Genomic DNA, 19,541 nt, shown 5'->3' on the forward strand with positions numbered 1-19,541 from the left:
AGCTGTATTCAGTCTTAAATATGTCTGTTACAAGTCCTTCGTCTTTACAGAGGTACAATACTCAATCACTGCCGGAGAACCTGCAGAATTATGTATTTTTGTGTAAACGTTCTATCGCCTCAGAGAGTCTTCTTGTTCATTTTCTGTACCTGAAACTCAATGTTTTTCTGATTTCTCTCTGACACCACGATGAAACCATTTGAATTGGCCAAAAGTACAATCAAAGTATACAGACACCTTTAATCTTCAGATAAAGAAACATAATGAGACCTTTATCTTACTCAAACAACAAATGTTTCCTTTGGACAATGACGATGTCAAATAATCACCTCAGGATAACTTCAATCAAAAGAGGTTTGATTCTCTTTAGCGTAATGGGATACATTCAGGTCATGATAAGATAAATGGAGTGACGATCTGGATGTGCAATTGTAGTTGAAGGTCCAATGATATCTAATTAATTAAATGATAAAGTGACCTTTATTTATGATAAGACATTAAGGAAACATGCTATGTTGAAGTGCTGGCTTCTCTGTAAACAGTGCAGCAGCCAGTATGTCCTCCTTCTAACTTTAGATTCTGCTCCTAGTAGTAGGCGGCACCCCCACACAGCGGTTTTGGATGCTCCTCTGTTTGTCAGATATGAGAGCAGTTATCAGGTCAAACCAACAGGTGTTGCAGTGATGGAAGCGGGCAAGATAACTGGTTCAGATAGAAGTGATTGTACCCGACCTAAAAAGCCTCTGCATGTTTCTAATAAGCTCCACAAGCAGAAACGTGCTCAAACTAGGATCAATATTAGAGATGCTTTTGAGGGGGGGTTGATGAGCAACAGAATCTGATGCTATGATGACACTCTGCCTTTAGAGCAATGCTATATGTATTTGGACACAGTATAAATGAAATAGCAGAAGAACATACTGGTGAACAAAAAATATAATAAAGCAGTTTCATTACATCGCACCAATCACACAACATAAACCTAATCCCCCCCGCCCAACCGCTCACGGTGAATCTTCTGAATATCCAGCTGTGTTCACACTACGATTCACTCCAACTTCTTGCAGGAACTTTTGTTGCAGGCTCGCAAGATTCATTCAACATTCACACTTGTAGCTCACTTTGCATAATCCTGGAAACTTTCAGGATTTTTTTGCTTGTGTGAGTCACACGATCTAAGACATTCTTGAGTTAGTTGGTGAGGGACGAGCACACAGGGGGGACTCCCTTTACATTGGAGCTTGTAGATTTCATTTCAAACCTTTATTCAAGCCTCAAAAATCATTGAGGTTTCCCTCATTTAAAATGATGTCGAGATACAGATTAAAAAAAAAAAAAAAAAAAAAAGGGCTTCTCATTACAAACAATTACACACTGTGGTAAAGTGGTTTGAGATCATTGTCTTAATCTGCCCAAGAGAAACAAGAGTGTCAATCTTGAAAGAGTGTTCCACATTTTTGGAGCTAAAAAGCTAAAAGTGGATTTTCCAAGTTCAGAGTAAACCCGCTGGACTTGGAGCAATAGACTGTCAGTAGAGAGTGTGGTTGGGCCCGATGGTCCAGTTCAGCAGAGATGTTATATAAGATGGTGTACGTCCAATAACGGATTTATAAATAAAGACATACATGTGATTATCACGTGTCTGTGACAGAGAAAACCAGCCAACTTTGCTATAGAGAATACAATGATGAGTGTTATAGGGGTCTCCGGTTATGAATCTAAGAGCAGAGTGATAAACTGAATCTAGGGTTTTAAGAGATAAGGAAGCACTTGGTGACAAAGGGCTTTCAGGTAATGAGCTTTGAAGAATAGTTTTATCAAGAACCTTGTTATTGGTGGAAATGTCATGGACACAGCTCAGGGTTGTTGAGTGAGAGGAAGAAGCAGGATCGGTTTTATTGATGAAAATAAATGCTTTGTCTTGGCGCAGACAGACAGCATTGAAGTTTCATCACACAACAATTGACGAGACTGGTTTCTGAGAGGACTTGCTTTTTACTTCCTCAGATTTGTTGAGTTAGATCGAGGCTGTTCTGTAACTATCGATGGTTATGTTGGCAGCTAATACGCTCAAGCACAGCCCAAGACAATACCGTTTGAAGCAAGTCCAGTACTTCTTTCTGAAAACAGGCAGGGGTCAAAGACAGACAGGCAAACAAGTGGCAGAGTGTCCTAATGGCTGGTTAATGGTGGAGAAGCTTTAATGTGTGTCTTGCTCTTTCCCTCATGGTTCACCAAGAGGCTTATGATCCATGCGTGCCACCCAGAGGAGCACATGAACCACTGTTTGTTCTCTTTCAACACCAATCAGTTCAAGGCCAATTTAACTCCTACGTCCTCTGCAGTGAGTGGAGTTAAATTGACTAAATGGCCCCAACATTGAAAAATGTATTCTTCAGTGTTATCGCTGGGTGTGTGTCTGCATGGGATTTCTTATGTTCATTATATTTCAGGGGGAAACATGTATCCACACTGGCACTGAAGCTCAATGTCAACTATTCGTTTCACTTTGTTTATGATAAAAACTACGTTCGGATGAAATTGTTTTGGGCTTAATCAAAGTTGCTTTTTCTGCAAAAGTGTGATAGCATGCAGTAAAGGGTCATTAACCTGCCTTTGAAATTGCTGCAGAAACGGCTTCATACTTGGTAAGATTAAATTAAATCGTCAACTATTCTTCCTTTGTTCTATACTCCTCAGTAAATAGAGCTGTATAAATAATATGCAAATAATAAATGATGTTGTTTTATGCATCACCTTGCTTGTCTGTGTCTCACCAGTTGCTTTAATGATGATATTTACCGTCCTGATATCCTGATATTCGTGTCTCTGTGTCCGTGTTGTCCCTCCCACAGCCTCCCTCCCTCTCTGTGTCTGTATCTGCTGGCGACACTAGTATCGATGTAAGCAGTGTTTTCTCTCATTAATTTATCAGCTCAGCAGAGTTGGGGGGGGGGGGGGGCTCTGTGAGGGGAGATAATGGCTTCCATTTGGCCAAGGTCAACAGTCAACACATTCCTCAGTCGTTCAAATATAACGACACACAAACTTATGTCCACCAATACCACAAAAAGACACACACACACACACACACACACACACACACACACACACAGAGAGCTAATAGATTGTCAGTGAGCTGGTTATACTGTGCTGCCTGTTTAAGAGGGTTTCATTAAACAGGTGATACGATGCCTCTGATACGGCTCAGAATATCGACCCCATGTCACGATGTTTAACTTGTGATAGCGACAGAGAAACAAAGTACTTTGCCCAATCAAACAATGTCTAATTTGATGCCATGTGAGAAGTGCTATCTCCACCTGACTCTATTAGAGACTGGCAAAGATGTGTCATTAAGGCAGGCCTAAAGCCACCTGGGACACTGCTATAGTGCGCCCACCTGTCAGTCAACCCGGCCATGACCCTAATTATGCAAATTAATAGATAACTCTTAGGCTTAATAAAATCTAAAGGGATGTTGTTGTTTTTTTAATCAACCCCTGGTTCAGGGTGCACCATTAATGAAACAAGTTAATGACACCAGATTTGTTTTTGGACCGGGCTGTAAACATGTTTATTTCTGTTGTAAACAAATCATTTAAATAAGGGGCTTGATAAGGATTAATTTTCTTTTGCTGCCAGCCTAAAGTGGACACTTGAGGAACTGCAGGTTTTTTTTTTGTGCACTATCTCATGGGCTTCACTTTTCTAGGCATTGCAGGTTGCTGTTTGATCCCAAAACACCATCCTGCTGCCCTGAATGCTCACTAAAGTCATCACAGTTTTCAGCTGAAAAACAACCTGACAGCAATTCTATTAAATGCTCCAAATCAACAAGATGATTTGTACTTTCAAAGTAGTGGAAAATGAAAAGACTATTTACCTGTCATGATTGCTCTTCAAACATTTCACAGAAAATGTTTTTGCGCATGCACTTCATGCTGTCCAACAGTCTGCCCCTGAAATCTTCCTAAGTTTCTCTGTCACACTTTTTCCTCGGAGCGTGAAGTTTACCTGGTTGAATAGGTGGAGACGAGGGGGTCTCAGGGGACATGACATGATGTAAAAAGATGCCGCTTGGTTCACACATCAGCTCATCCCGACTTCACATGGAAATGTGGGGCTGAATAAAACATAGTCATGCAGCCTTAAAGCAACAATGTGTAGGAATTGGGTTTGGTGCACACCAAAGGTCTCCACATGCAACTGCACTGTGGTAAGACACACATAGTGCTGTTATACGCCTACCCATATAGGCAACATGCATTTGTTTATAGACATTGTGAGAAGCTAAACATCCATGTCAACTAGTAAGGTACAGGAATACTTCTCTCTGCTAGCGTCTTCAGCCAGTTCTCAAAATGTTTGCATGTGGAGTATGTGTACATGTAATCAGCTGTCGCCGTGATATCTACGGTCTGGGGCTAAATGGCTCTTTTGGAGAGGGTAACGCTATTTCAGATCGCTTTGTAAGGTTCCAAATGAAGCTTACTTGGTGATCGTGTGAAGGAAAGAGACACCTTTTAATGTGTGATGGCTTTATTTATTTATGTGTATGCAAACCTACAGTAAGAAGTTAGACGACTTTTTACATAATATCTGCCAGGATGTACACTCTGCTTCTCGCACAGTTGCTCCCTTTTTCTCCTCTTAGCTTAAATCTGTCACTCGATGAAATACTTTTTTAAGGTAAAGTTACATATTGTTGCTTCAAAAGTCAATTAATTGCATATTTCTTTGTACATGTGCATGTGTGTGTGTGTGTGTGTGTGTGTGTGTGTGTGTGTGTGTGAACCGATCAGTCGGGCACTTTGGAGTCGACCAGCTATCTACAGAACATTTCACCCACCAACCGTGTGTACTATTCTTCTGAATGTTGACTCGTTCCTGCACAATTTGTGAACCATTACACAATACAGAGTACAAGATCAATGTGCAAACTGTTGGTTTTGGAACCGTCCTCCTGTATGTGTGAGGCCGTTGAACCTCAGCAAGGAAATTCGAACGACATAATGAGAGCGATGGATGAGCTTTAAACCTGAAATAGATCACACATCATACTCCTAAAATAGCCTCATATGTTCAGTTACACAGTCAACCCATACACCTGTAACCGTCTCTTGTATGAAATAAGAACTGTGAATATATTGAGTGACGATCAATCAGTGCCCTGCTATCTCTCTGTTGTCCCTGCTGTTCTGAGGGTTCACTCAATCATTAACCTAATCTACTTACTGAAAAACTCCCACTCACAGTGTTTGCATGAGAGCTCGATGATAAGCTATTTGAAGTTGAATGTGGTGATGGGACGATCATTGACATGGACTAAACTGTTTACTGATCTGTGGCTGCCTTTGATTTCTCAGTGAAACAGCAGAATGAAGAGAAACGGTCGAGTTTGCATCAGACCAAGCAAGCATTCGTCATATATTATGGGACATTAGGATTTTGTTTCTCAATCCAAACATGCGCAGGATTGTTGCTGTCACTGTGTTCACACCTGTCTATATAAATGCATTCACAGGTAAAAGAATAGCTTAGCAGTCGCCTGCTGTCTCACTTTTGGAAACACCACCGCTGAAGTTGGGGATCAAAGAGAAAAAACAGAATATATTAAGCTCCTCATGAACTGTCCCTATTTTTTTTACATAGTTACAGCAATGTTTGTAAAATGCACCATCCCAAAAAAGCAAAGATTGTATCAAACTTAAATGATCCTGTTCACTGTAATTGTGAAATGTAAGACCCACTATCATCCAAATAACAAAAATCTGTTTCATGTTGTTGCTTTGACATATTTAATGTTCAGGATTAACCTTGTCATAAAGACAACTTCACAAGCTCTGCAAAGAAGTTTGAGCTTTACGTGGAGTCGTATTTGTACGAGGTCAGGTAAAAACAATTTAAAAGAACAACCTCCATCTACTGAGCTCTCGAGTAGACAGAGCTCCCCCAACCTTCAGTGAGGTGATCTGGTACTACTACCCCCTGACGCCCCTGAGGCCCAGCCACCGCCATCGGACCTTGTCATCCCTAAACCACCGCTCGACGTCCAGCATCGACCATTGGACTGTGTCGTCCCAACCAGAGAGTGGGACGACAGAAACGTGAGGAATACAAAGGAGAAATCCTTCCTGCATATTATCCCATACACTCTTTTGGAAAGGGTCTCGAGATAACTCTTGTTATGAATTGGCGCTATACAAATAATGATTGATTGATTGATTGAACCTGAAGACTCCTGCTGTCACCTGTAAATCAAAATGTTGCTATTTCTGAAGGGAGTCTTCTTCACAGTGGAAGAGGAGCATGTAGCAGCTGCCTGCAGGCTGCAGAGCTTTAGAGAAACAGAGTCTGGTTTTCTGGCACGTCACCAACTACCAGCATGCACGGAGGGTGAAAGGATTGAAGAGCTCAAAAAGCTCCAGCATCACGCAACTTAACCCAAATTACAACATAGCCTTTTGGCCTGTGGCCTTCAACAGGGTCATCCAAAAACCACAAGCCGAAAAACACTCTGTGTAATAAAGTTAATGAGCTTTCTGACCTCCTCTAGAGAAGGACGACTTGAAATAAAGGACAGTAGATTCAATGGGGGTTATTTTTAAGTTCTTTATTAGTTGTGATCGGGGGTGTGTCCTGGTTGCAGCCCCAAAATCCAAATCTACGATTGTCTATTTGTCTAATCAGAGGCGGGACTTGAGTTAAAATCAACTATTCAGTCTGTTTTCAACAGGCTGCTGGTCGTTTTCTTTACATCTTCATGTAATGTACATTTTTGTTAGTACTTTCAGTTGTAAAATAAATAGCCTACTTTACATTCTTTACTTTTTCCATAAAAAATACCAAGCAAAAACTAGTGCACACTGTCTAACTTGCAATGGACTTCCTTGCCAATGGAGAAGTTAGACAGCTCTCAAGTACTTTCATGCCTTTTCTAAGCTCTTTAAATTGTGTGTTTTGCATAAACATCTTTATATTTGAGTCCCTAAATAATCAAATTAAAAATATTTACATGTTACCAAAATGAGTTACTTACAAGCACATATAATTAGTAGGGATAGAAAGGGTAAAAACATGAAATGAATGTGTGTGTTGGCACCCACAAACCTCAAGCCACCCCTGTATAAGTCAGTGACCCACCTCAGTCAAAAAAGTCCGGACACGCCCCTGATTGTGATGATAAATATTTTTAAATGAAAATTTCATACAAATGAAAAGAAAAAAGTTTAGTCCTAATTATTCTATATTGAGTAAAATCAACTTGCTATATATTTCTTAAACACTAATTTGTCCAAATATTAAACTGTCATGATTGTAAAACATAATAATAATAATAATTTTAAAATAAATAAATAAATAGAATAACACTAATAATACCACAAGTAATAATCTAAAGTAGTACTACAATAACTACTACATCTGCTTGTGTAGTTATAATACAAATAATAATAATCAATTATTTGTTATTAGTAGCTTCTTCTTTTTCATATTATTTTAATTAAAATAAGTAGTTGTCTAATTCTAATTCTAAGACTTTTGCACATTAAATCGATTTTAGTTTTGCAATGTTATATCTGAGCTCAAACTTTATGTGTAGTATTTCTTTCAATGTTTACTCTCATGTTTTGTTCTTTTTTTCATTTATTTATTGACTGACTGTCCTCTAGCTGTGTTTGTATTTCATAACAGCATTGAGCTCATCTGGAAATGTTTTCTGTCTTTTTCTTCATCAAGTCAATCGGAGGATTCAGCAGAGAAACGTGCACACAGTCGTCAAATGATCCTTTATCCTGTTTTTAACATCTTCCAAACTAAACTGAATGCTCTGGTTTAAGGTGCAAGTGGTCTGCAACTCAGACAAAGCTTTGTTAAAAACCTGAACCAACGTGTGAAGACAGGTTTAAAGAGGACATATCTTTCCCCTTCTCCACCTTTTCAAACAGCCCTAAATGAAACATCTGTGCTGTGCTTTGATCAAAATATAACATGAATCAAGCACCAGAGGAGGTTTGTGACCCTGTATAAACCAGCTCTCTCAGAACGCTCCGTTTTGGTGTGTGTGTGTCTTTAAATGCAATGAGCCCCCCCCCCCCAGCCCCCCCCCTGAGTTTTCCCCATAGAAATCACTCCTTCACTAGTGAGAATAAAAATGGTGGACCTGCACAAAAGTTTTGTTCTAGACTGGGGGTGGAGTCCATGGGTGGAGATACCAGGGGAGGGGATTATTTTTTTTACCAGAATCCCACTGTGACATCACAAGGAGAGTAAATTTGAAACACATTTTTCTCTGTGTTGTAAGACTTATGCAGACCACAAACAAAGGACTGGATGGGTTTATTTCACACTTTGTGGGTCAGTAGATAACCAGGTTACCCAAGTATACAAAAACACTGTACAAGTGGATTTTTCACAATATGTCCCCTTTAAGGTGACTCTGCATCTCAGACCAAGCTTTGTAAAAAGCCTGCAACCAACGTGTGGAGACAGTTTTAAGTAAATTCAGAAAAACTTCAAATAATTTGGTTTGGAATAATAAAGTCAATGAATAGTTTATATCTTTTGTCTTACAATACAGTACAGATATCTGGTGATGTCAAGGTTTCAAAGCATGTCGAACCAAACGCTTACAACTCAACACAAATCACACTTCAGTTCCGCAACGTTGCCGGCTGTGAAGAAACCAACACACACTTCAACGATGTGTCCCCTGATTTCACTGAGACGGTTCTTCTGTTGGTTTTTAGTTAAAGTGAAGTCATGTTTTTAAGCTTCTGCTGTTTGTCATACAGCTAAAAACTGAGTTTAGGTCCTAATCCTCTGCCGTACAGCTGAAAACAGAGAGAGTGACACAAGCCTTAACACAGACATGGTTTATTAGAAATGACTTAAAGGAACATTATTTAGACAACATTAATTCTTTGAATATCACATTTAAAGAAAACAAACTTAAGAGCATCATTCAAATGACAAACAGTACAGAGGAAAGAGATGTATCAGTTATTTACAGTGATTACGAACACAAATACAGCAGAGTACTTTATGTTTGACTCAAGAAGAGAAGGTGACGGTCCTGTGAAGGCACGGGATGGTGAGGTGTTTCTGGATTTATTTGGAACCAAATATAACGTCAGGAACCAGTCTGTCATCCTGTCTGTCAGTTTGGCGTTAAGCGACTCCAGTGAAGCTGAAAAACTCAAGTCTGGGGGAGTCGCTCCACAGTGTCCGAGTGGAGGATCCCACAGTGTCTCTCTAGGGCTTCAGTGTGAACTCGTCGTCCTCTATGTCCAGCTCCTGGTCTGTATCTGACACGTCTGAGTCCAGCTCTGTTGGGGACTGCGTACAGCGGCCGGTCTGTGACAGCTCTGTGTGTCTGTGCGCAGGGCTCTGGATCCCTGAGGGGTCGGTGGTCTCCTCTGCTTTGTTGCTCCTCTCGGCGGAGCTGTCCTCCTCCACCTCCCTCTTACCTCCCTGAGGGTTCTCCTGGAATGAGAAGTGAGAAGTGTATGAATGAAGTGGTCTTTACTGCACTTAGGTTGGATTCTTTTTGATACCGTGTCTGTTTCATCAGAAAGGTGCACAATATCTAAATTGCAGATATGCTCTGAGAACATTTTAATAAGAAAACATTGCCAATATATACATGTGCAATTTAAACAATGTGTAGGAGATTACTTGAAATTTTTGATCATTGAAATCATGAAAATGTCAAATATGGGGTGCCTATAGGGCCTCTATTTTTTTGTTACTGTGGTAACTAATCAGGAACTGATGTCATTTGATTTGTACTGGTATCATATCTGCTTTCTCTGTAGCTCAGTGGGTAAAACCATTGCTGAGGTAATCTGAAGATACCAGGTTTGATTCCTCAGGCTGACAAGGCGCCGCACATATAATTGAAATTTAGGGGTGGCAGTCTGTAAGGACTGGGTCTGGGACGGGTCTGACAAAGTCTAGACATTAGTCCGGCAGCTGCAGAGGTTCAAGTTCACTTCCTGAGTACTGCTGAGGTGCTCTTGATCAAGACACTGAACCCTCCCTACCAGCTCAGGGGCAGACCTCTGACATCTCTCCATTAGTGCAGGTGTATAAGATCCAGTTTGTGCATGTGTGTGTATTTCAGCCTCTGTGTGTGTGTAGCATGTTCAACAGCAGAGTGTAAAAACTGGATTTCCCCTCGCAGGATTAATAAAATATATCTTCTTCTATATCCAAATTTTAAAATTCCTGTGTTCATGACAACCTCATAGTATACTGCACACCTGCTAAGTTTACCACAGGTTAAGAAAACATCAATAAAAAGCACAATCAGAAGAATCAGAGGACGCTCTCACCTGTTTTAGTCTTCTCCACTTCGCTCGTCGGTTTTGGAACCAAGTTTTAACCTGAAAATTAAGATGAAAAAAACAATGTTCAAAACACTTTTTATGATCAGTGAACAGACGATCAATGTGATAAACTGTTGTGACCGAGAGAAGACTGACTGATGCTTCTGAAAGAGTGAAGAACTGGAAATACACATTCAAAAAATGTAGGTTTTTGACTAAACTGCAGCGTTGAATTAGGACCGACTTCATGCTGAGTTATTTTAACCCAGAGACGTGTGTCGTGTTTAACGCAGCCGGCTGGGTAGCTGGTTAATTTTGATTATACTTTTGGGTTATTTCTCCCACATTCATTACTCTGATTTTCTACCTGACTGTTGGATCATTTTACCAGAAACGTTGGGTTATTTTTTCTTATGTTTTCTTTCAGTAAAACCTGTACATTCATACAAATCTTGAAGGCTAATCAACTGAATAATCATCTACATTTGCCTGAAATAAAATACACACAAGATAGATTTTTTTTTTTAGAAATATTTGCTTTCCAAAAAAGTAATCTACTTGAAAACTCACTGTTACCGACTTGCGTTGATGTGATATCACCTTTTTAAATGCCTTCATTAATCTATCCCTTTTTAATTCATTTTATTGCTCTTAGTGTCTTTTTCTTCATCCCTCTTCGTTTCACTCTTCTGTCTTCTGTTGCTTTTATATATTCACAGCATTCTTTGATTCACCACATTTCCTCCATGTGAACGTCGTCTTCTTTTTTATTTTTGTCAACTTTTTGTCGACTTTTTATCTTGTATTGAATTTTCTTTAATTGTATTTCTGTATATCTTTAACTGCCTTTTGAGCCCTTCCTGATGTTTCCTTCATTGATATTATTTGTGTGGACTTCTCTCCGTTTGTCCTGACTCTTGATGTTTATTCTGTTTTTTTCCTGACTTCCTGTCTTTGTTTGTCTGTCAAAGCACTTTGTAAACTCTCTGTTTAACCTGTTTTTAAAGGTGCTATATATTATTACATCAATTCATAAATGCTATAATTATTTTTAATCAGCAGCAGCAACATTTTTTAAATATTACAGTGTTTATAATCCACGTTTTATGAAGATGAGATATGCTTTATGATGATTTTGTTTGTAGGTATCATTTGAGCTATAGGCTACTGTATGTGCTGAAGAGAATTTTGCGAGATGATGAAGAGGCATGATGGGAAAATAAAGACGAACAGATTTAATTTTAAGTTTTTTTTACATTTCTCGAAATAAAGAAGTCATAATATCGAGCCATATGGAAATAATATAAAGTCTGAATGTTTAGAATAAAGTGAAAATATATGTAGCTTAAATGAAAGGATGAAAATAAGCAAAATAAGAGGACAGCGTTTGTTGTCGACTTTGACTTGATTATCAAATATTTGACATTATCCTAAAAATTATGAAAATACAAAATAAGAAAGGGACGTCGTTTGTGCCACTAGAAAGAAAAGAGGTCAAACACGTGGAGACGATGGTGTCACAGTAAGTCTGATAAAGCCAGAGCCTACTATTAAATTCAATAAATTGCAATACGTGCAAAACTTGTCTTCAAAACGAGTTTTCAGGCAAAAATCCTCAATACTCTCATTTTACAAATTTGTGTAATTAAGGGTTTGGATTGAAAACCTTGTCAAACAGTAATTCACATATCGGGAACAGAGTTGACGAAACACACATTCATGCCTAGATTATATGTGGAAACAATACAAAAAAAAGAAAGAAAAGTCTAAGTGACCCGAGATGGGCACGGCACAATTTTTTCTGTGAGGTAGAGGCTATTATACTTCATCCAGAAATTGAATTCAAAACGTTTGAAACCTTATTTTGAAATCAGACATTACAAATGTGAAATGGCACGTTTTCGCAGAATGAGCCTCGAGCTTTTCGTGACTATTTTACGTTTTATTGCGTCGAGTGTAAGGAGAAAAAAATGAAGTAAAAAAAAAAAAAACCATAGCCAAAGCTGCGTGAGTATGAATCCCTTATCCTACTTTGAGGCATGTGTGACGAAGATAGTCCCCACATGTATGTTTAGCGTTTGATGTAAAGAAGTTGAACATAGATTTATGTTGAAGAAGGACTCGCAGACTTGACCCGGGGCCCGTGGTCTACTCTCACCTGTCTCTCGCTGAGCTGCAGCATCTTGGCCAGGCGCTTCCTCTCCGGGGGGGACAGATACTTCTGCGTCTCAAACTTCTTCTCCAGCTCGATCGTCTGGTCGTTAGAAAAACGGACCTGACCGCCTTTTCGTTTGTGCAGGGGCCGCTGGATGAAGGGGGTCCACAGCAGAGGTTTCCCTGCAGAGGAGAAGGATACAATTTATATTCGTAAGGCCTCCCATGGACTCGTGTCATCTTTAGTGACAAAGAAATAATTTACAAAGCAGGAACAAAATCGTTATAATGTCGAAAAATACGCAGACAAGGGAGTAAAAAAAAAGTAATCTCTCCAACATCCACTTCTTCCTCTAATATGAACCGAGCAGCGAGGAAGGCCCAACTGTGATTATACTGATGATTCATCGTTCAATAATCTTTTAATGAATCGGATTTACACTGCCTGAACATGCAGGTGTTTCTGGTGAGTCAAGAATGGGCGTGGCATATTTGCTGAATAGCGCCCCCTAACAATTTTCAAAGTTAAAGCCCCCTTCTTTCACTTTGTCCAATATTTATGACCTTGGGCCCCCACAGCAAACCCGCTAATTTGAAAAAGAAATGAGTAAGAATCAGTGGGGTTTTTTGGACAGCTAAAGGGGTCCACCATCCTTCTTGTTGTTTTTTCTCCCCCATTATTGTCATTATTGTTGCGATTTGTGTTATTATAGGATGCTCGGTCAGAATGATCATTACTGCCCAACATGACTGATATCAATGGATGGAGTTTAAATCAAGAGAAATAAAAGGCCTACTTTTTTTTTTTTTTTTTTTTTTTTTTAAATCAGCCAATCATATAGCTCATTAGAAGAAAAAAAACAGACACTAAGAATTACAAAGGAATGACATCAGAGTCGTCAATCGGCTAAAATAGAGGTTTTCAACTGAGAGCCGCATCACCAACTTCTTCATGAAAAATATTGAGCCAAACTTCTGATATATTTCAACCAATAAGATTAATTTAATTAAAAAAAAAATGAGTAGTTTGGAACTCAGCCGGAACCAAATATGTGACAGAACAAAGAAACGGAAAAAAAAATGTTTTTGGAAAAGCGCTTCACAGATTTTGACATTTTGTTTCAAGCCACTGAAACAGCTCTAAATTGATATTTTAAACATCAGTATGGACCCTGATTTTCACAATCGTTGTATATCTAACAAACAAAAAAAATCAAATAGATAGGAGTAAAATGAATCAGCAATACAAACAGCTATAAGGATGTTTGAGAAAATGTGTCCTTTAGGGATAAATACAAAGATTTCAATCAAACTTTATTTCTACAGCACTTTGCAGACAAAATCAACTGCAGCTCAAAGTGCTTTAAAAGCCAGGGTAAGGCAGACTGCCAAAACCTCAAATATTGAAACAGGAAAGTGGGGTTTCATAGAACCATTAATACACGTATCTTATTTTAATCTAAACATTTTAAATTCTGGTAACTTTGTTGAAATCATGGATTCATGAGGGGACTCTGTGTATTTTATTTTGTGTCTATTTTTTTGTCTCGTCTTCATTCTTGGCTTTTTTTTTGTTTGTTTTGCCTTAACGTACAAAAAGCATTTGTTGTCATATTTGCAGTGATTTGCAGATGATAAAAAAAAATGTTTGGGGGGGGGGCTTTTTGTAGCTTTATTGTAGAGACAGGACAGTGGATAGAGTCAGAGATCAGGGAAAGAGAGAGAGGAATAACATGCAGGAAAGGAGCCACAGGTCGGATTTAAACCCGGGCAGCCTCCTTACACTATCCACGAAGGTACCAGCGCCTCACAAATGTATTTTGTTTTGGTAAAAATGTAAAAGAGCGTTTGTGTGGTGTTCAAAGGGAGCTGGGAATTCTCATAACATAGTTTGATGTTCATAAATTGTCTCTTAGAGTAAAGAAAAGTAAATTCAGGATTTTTGGAAATGATCAGGAAATTGTTGGGGATCTTACGTCAATGAAAAATGTGTAATGTTTATATTAAAATCGTTTTTGACACTTTGGGTTTTTGATTGATCATAAATGAACATAAAACAACATACTGACTATACCAAAGGAAACATTTCAAAGTCAACAGCAATCCTGTAAAAATCTAGAAATGTACTTCATTTGAAAGCCTTAATCTGCTCACTTATTGCTCCTCACATGTCTTAGAAATGTACAAACCTGTAATTCTTTTTGTTTAGAAAAATGTTTCATAAAGATATTTTTGAGGCTTTTAAGTGTGAATGATTGAAGTGTTGTTGTTTTTTTCTTTACACGTCTGGAACCTGGGGGCTTACTTGGATAGAAATGTAGGATATAGCAGTTTCCTTCTGTGTCTGCCTGTTCAGTCACTATTTAAAACATGACTTTGTTTTCACTGTCTTTATCGTTTTAAAATGATTGTGTTATGTATACTTAACGAAAGAGAAACATTCAAGAGGATTTAGGGACGTTGGAGGCAAAAAAGAAAAGCCACAGATATATTATGGGAGGAGCTGGAGTGTAATCAGCGTGTTGTTTGTCCTCTTTCCTCTCCACTTAATGACCTGCACGAACAATAGCAGCGCTGCACGCGGACCTGCTGCACGCGGGCCTGCAGCTCTTCTGTCTTTGAGGAAGGTCGTGACAGAGTGAAAACTATGGCCAAATATCCGCTTCATGTGCTTCCTGCTTTGCGGTGTGATTAGAGGCAATGGCATCCACTAACAGACGCTCGTGTCCTGTGCTCTCAGTGACACATTATAAATCTGCTGCTGCTGTGAAAGTGCTGTCAGACCTTCGGGTTCTGATGACCGCGCTGTGCGGAGGGAAGTTGGCTAATCCTGCAGGCTCTGTAGAGACTCTTTCCTAACCAAGCAGTGGAAAACACTCAGAATACAGTTCTGTCTTATTATGCATCTTGAAGCTGATCAAATGAGCAGAATTATCTTTAGGACATTTTATTGTTATGTTCTTAGTTGAAAAAGTCCAACATTTTTTCTATACTTTATATTTATGCACTGTACCTTTTTTTTTTTAAAATTGAAAGCATGTTTAAATTCATGTAATTAAACTGTGAAGTCAGTTATGCAGTGAGTAGCAGATGTTACAAAGTGAAATATAACAGGCTTACTCATTCTAGATGTCTGTAAATCAATTCTTCCTGGTTAGATATTCTTCTAAACAATTGTCTTCACAGTTATCCACAACATCATTCATTCTATGACAAATGGCGTCACTATGCTTACATGTGTAAGGTTTTCAATTTAAATAATCTCAAACGTCATGCTTTCTATCCAGAATGAACATTCAAGAAATCTGCCGTAAATAATTCTTCCTAATCCCTATCCTTAGGATCATTCTCACTTCAGATTTCTACAACCGAGTTGTTGCTTCTCGTCATAATTCTGATTTGTGATATCCACGATGAAAAATGAGTCAATGATGTCATTTTGAACATCCTAAATTATAATTATAACGTGTAACAATAGGATTGTAAATATCTATCAATTGTAGACATCTTGACTGTTCATTCTGGAGAGGAAGAATGTGGTGGTAGAATTTAAAATCTCAATGAATAGTAAAAGTGACGTCATTTGATCCAGGAGACATGACGTCGTGGATATCGGGTGTTATTGATAGTACGAAAGTTATTGTGAATGTTCTTAAAATCAATTATTTTGATGTGTTATTATGGATATCTAAATGATTGGTGATAGGTGGTTATTTTTCGAAACTCGGGCTTTAATAGCGTGAAGCTTATAAAAGATTTAAATGGCAAAAAAAAACAACAACTCTGATTTCTAAATCAATTATTCAGTTTTCTTATTTAATGTGACATTAGTTATAATAGGCTATTTATTTGTATGCATCTTGTAAGATTGCCACACGTTGTCTTCAGATTTAGAGAAATGCTCTGACTCTAAAGCACACCTTTCCATTTGTATTTACTGCCTCAATCAGAATCTTCATCAATTAACCTTTTATTCACCTCATTTAAACTACAAATAACCAAGAACACCAGGTGTTAACAACAGTAACGCGGCTGTACCTTCAGGACATCTGAATACAATGAAGAACTTAAATATAAAATAGCACAGACAAAGTTTTTCACAAAAGCTTTTGGTTTTTTTCAGGGCTTTAGGATGTGAGCAATGATTGTATGTACCCAGGTAGGCTTTTAAAACGATGACTGCAACGTTGGATTCTTGTTTTAAAAACGTGATTATTTCAGTTTGCAATTCTAAAAATGAAAATCCCGTTTCTTCAGGCTGTGTGAGTTGTGCAGAAGCGTCTGATCATTTTCTCTAACGTTGAGTTTTTATGCGGATCTTGTGCAATGAGGATAATGTGCAATAGGCTATGTGTTGTTGTTGTTGTTTTTTTTTAGTCAGCTAAATGTGTGCAGCACTGGAGTGAGCCCAAGGCAAATCTCCCTCGTATCGTGTCTTCATCACATCTAGAACTCTTTCCCAGTAAATGTAAATTTCTTTGAAAGGTTTTTGCAAATATTAGATCAGAAAAATAGGTGAAAGGAGAGCTGTTGTCAATAAAAAAAGTCAACAAGAGTCCCGAGAAAACAGCAGGTCCACAAAGCAGAGCACTTAAAGCGCTGTTTGACTTTTTCTTCTCATATTGTGTTCCCTTTAGCTGTTCTTTATAGCAGCGTATAAAATGGCTGGAAACGATGAATAAACAGACAGCCGAAATAAATGGGCTGAGAAAACCATAAAGTGATTATGATTAAACCATAAAGTAGCCTCTTCTTATAAATTAAATGGAAACGAGCTTTAATTAAACATTCATTTAACTTTATTTAATCTAGCCTTTGTAGTTTTACCTTATGGTGCTTACATGTTTTTTTTTAATTATCATTTAAAGCAGAGTCATACCGTTTCTGTTTTTTTTTTTAAATCCTTCTAAATGACTCTTTATCTATTCTTCTAAGGTCCAATTAGGCTCGATGTATTTTCCCTGTTTGCTTCATTTTCCTCTCGCCGCCAACCATAAAGAAAGTCAGCCACATCCTCACAGGCCAGGCAGAGGAAGTGCAACAATATGTGAAAAACGGATCCCGGGCTATCAGAGGCCGAGTGTTTCCTGAATATGTCTGTATTGAGGATGTCGATAAAATAATCAGCAGCGTGCAGCGAGCTCCCGAGGAAGCGGCTGGCCGGGGTGAGCCAGGAAAACATTTAACAGCTTCTGAAACCAGATTTACTCCTATCGACAGGCTCACGGCTTCCGCTAGGAACGGAAAAGGGGCCGCAACACAAAGCCAGACGGCCCCGCATGTCACACTATACTTAAGAGGACCATCACTTACATCTTTTACCCCCCAGCTGCACACATGGACGACAACAAGCCAACCTTTTGAAACGGTTTTCTGTAGCCATTAACAAACCCTGAAAGCTGTGCCAATACGCCCAAATCACTACGCGTAATGGATCATTTAAACAGTGGTTTAAAGATCGCATTTTCTCGGTAGCCTATACAGGATAAGGTTGAAGATTATTTTAGGATCAAACTCGTTTAATGGGGTTTGAACGCGACTTAACACGCGTGTTTATTAGTCACAGAGGATTCTTCTCAAGTCAGATCCTTAAACTGATTATTAGAATTATCTTTCTTGAAGGGGGATGCATTTGGTCATAAGTAAGTAAGCGCGCGCACACACACACACACACACACACACACACACACACACACACACACACACACACACACACACGCACGCACGCAAATAACAAGTGATTTAGAGCTCAGCTATGTTTTAGTCACTGGCTGACTTGCTCCTCTGATGTTTCAGAACAATGGGAGTCAGGAAAAGGAGTCAAGGTTGCCATGCACCCCCCCCCCTCCCTCCCTCCTGCACCCCACGTCCCCTATCACCACCACCACCACAAACGGACTGAATGGATAAACTTGCTGCTATTGTGCCCCCCTCCCCTCCCCCTTACCCTGTCTGTCACAATAACAATGTGACTCATGTGCGCGCGGACAGGCATCTTTCCGAAAGTTGAGCTGAAGGAGCATGCACTCTGCGATGTGTTTATTTAGGCTGCATGTCTTTGCAGATTGTCTTGGGTCTGACATGCATGAATGGCCAAGCGTGATATACTTATGCAAAACTGGTTTCGTTGACGTCGAAACGAAGCTTGCGAGGACAGAGAGGGTAAAAGTTATCATATAGCCACATCATCCGAGCCAGTTTGAGTTGTCTTGTACTGAATTTCAAAGCATGTATTCTCATTTGGAGAACAATATCCCGAGATGTAGCCTACAATAAAGCATAATAATAACAACAGATGTAAAAAAAATAAAAAATAAAAAAAAGAGTCTTAAGAAAGGTGATACGTTTAATACACACACAAAAAAAGACTTAGAGTCCTTTTTTCAGCTGTGTTTTTTTACGCACATTCGTCAAACTCACCGAGAGGGTCGTGCCTCAGCAGCGCCTGTGCGTATTCCCCCATCGAGCGGTGGTGCTGGTGGTGGAACGGGTAGATGGACCCAGGGAAGGTCCCGGCGGAGGCGTATGTTAACGCCGCTGCTGCGTGGTGGGACAGCGCCGGGTGGATAGGTGTAGGTTCATAAATCGGCGTCCGGTACGGCGAGATGAAACTCGTAAAGGAGGAGTTGGGCGACGGGAGAGTCGGTGTGGGGATGACCGGTGTGGAGCAGGAGGAGGTGGGCGAGGTAGAAGAGGGAGATACGGAGGTGACTGTCCTTCCAAGAATGTCCTCGATGTAGAAGGGGGTCGGATGAGCCGGTTGGATGGGAGTCGGTGCGTAAAGTGGGACGCTCATGGTGCTATACGGTCGTTAGTTAACGGAAGGTTGCGTCGCTCTTGCCGCTCCTTAAAGCCTTCCTCTTTATCGACAGTATCTGAGAAGAACTTCTTTTTCTCGTCTTACCTCCAGTGTGAACTTTTTTTCACCAAATAGAGAGTCTTAGGAGGCCGTTAGAGGGTTTCGGTGTCCATCAGGTTGCGTTGTTGGACTAGCTGGTACTCCGTCCAACTGTTGGGTCTGTTATCTGACTGCAGGCGGAGGAGGGAGGAGATAAG

General features: G+C 39.5%; 1 protein-coding gene across 2 annotated transcripts; it reads right to left on the bottom strand.

Annotated features, from left to right (window-relative positions):
* Window positions 1-8,861: 8,861 nt before the first annotated feature.
* Window positions 8,862-19,523, bottom strand: hhex (hematopoietically expressed homeobox). Of its 2 annotated transcripts, none has more exons than XM_065949973.1 (4): window positions 18,891-19,523; window positions 12,490-12,668; window positions 10,338-10,388; window positions 8,862-9,486 (listed from the first exon to the last, which is right to left on the bottom strand). In XM_065949973.1, exons 1-4 carry the CDS (start codon window positions 19,279-19,281, stop codon window positions 9,256-9,258), a joined length of 852 nt encoding a protein of 283 aa, XP_065806045.1. In that variant the 5' UTR covers window positions 19,282-19,523; the 3' UTR covers window positions 8,862-9,255. The 2 variants fall into 2 exon arrangements, with proteins under 2 accessions (XP_065806045.1, XP_020495882.1); XM_020640226.3 differs by having other exon boundaries at window positions 18,906-19,521.
* Window positions 19,524-19,541: the final 18 nt, after the last annotated feature.

The sequence above is a fragment of the Labrus bergylta genome, chromosome 21 (genome assembly GCF_963930695.1).
Source record: "Labrus bergylta chromosome 21, fLabBer1.1, whole genome shotgun sequence".
In the NCBI taxonomy this organism is placed as follows: domain Eukaryota; kingdom Metazoa; phylum Chordata; class Actinopteri; order Labriformes; family Labridae; genus Labrus; species Labrus bergylta.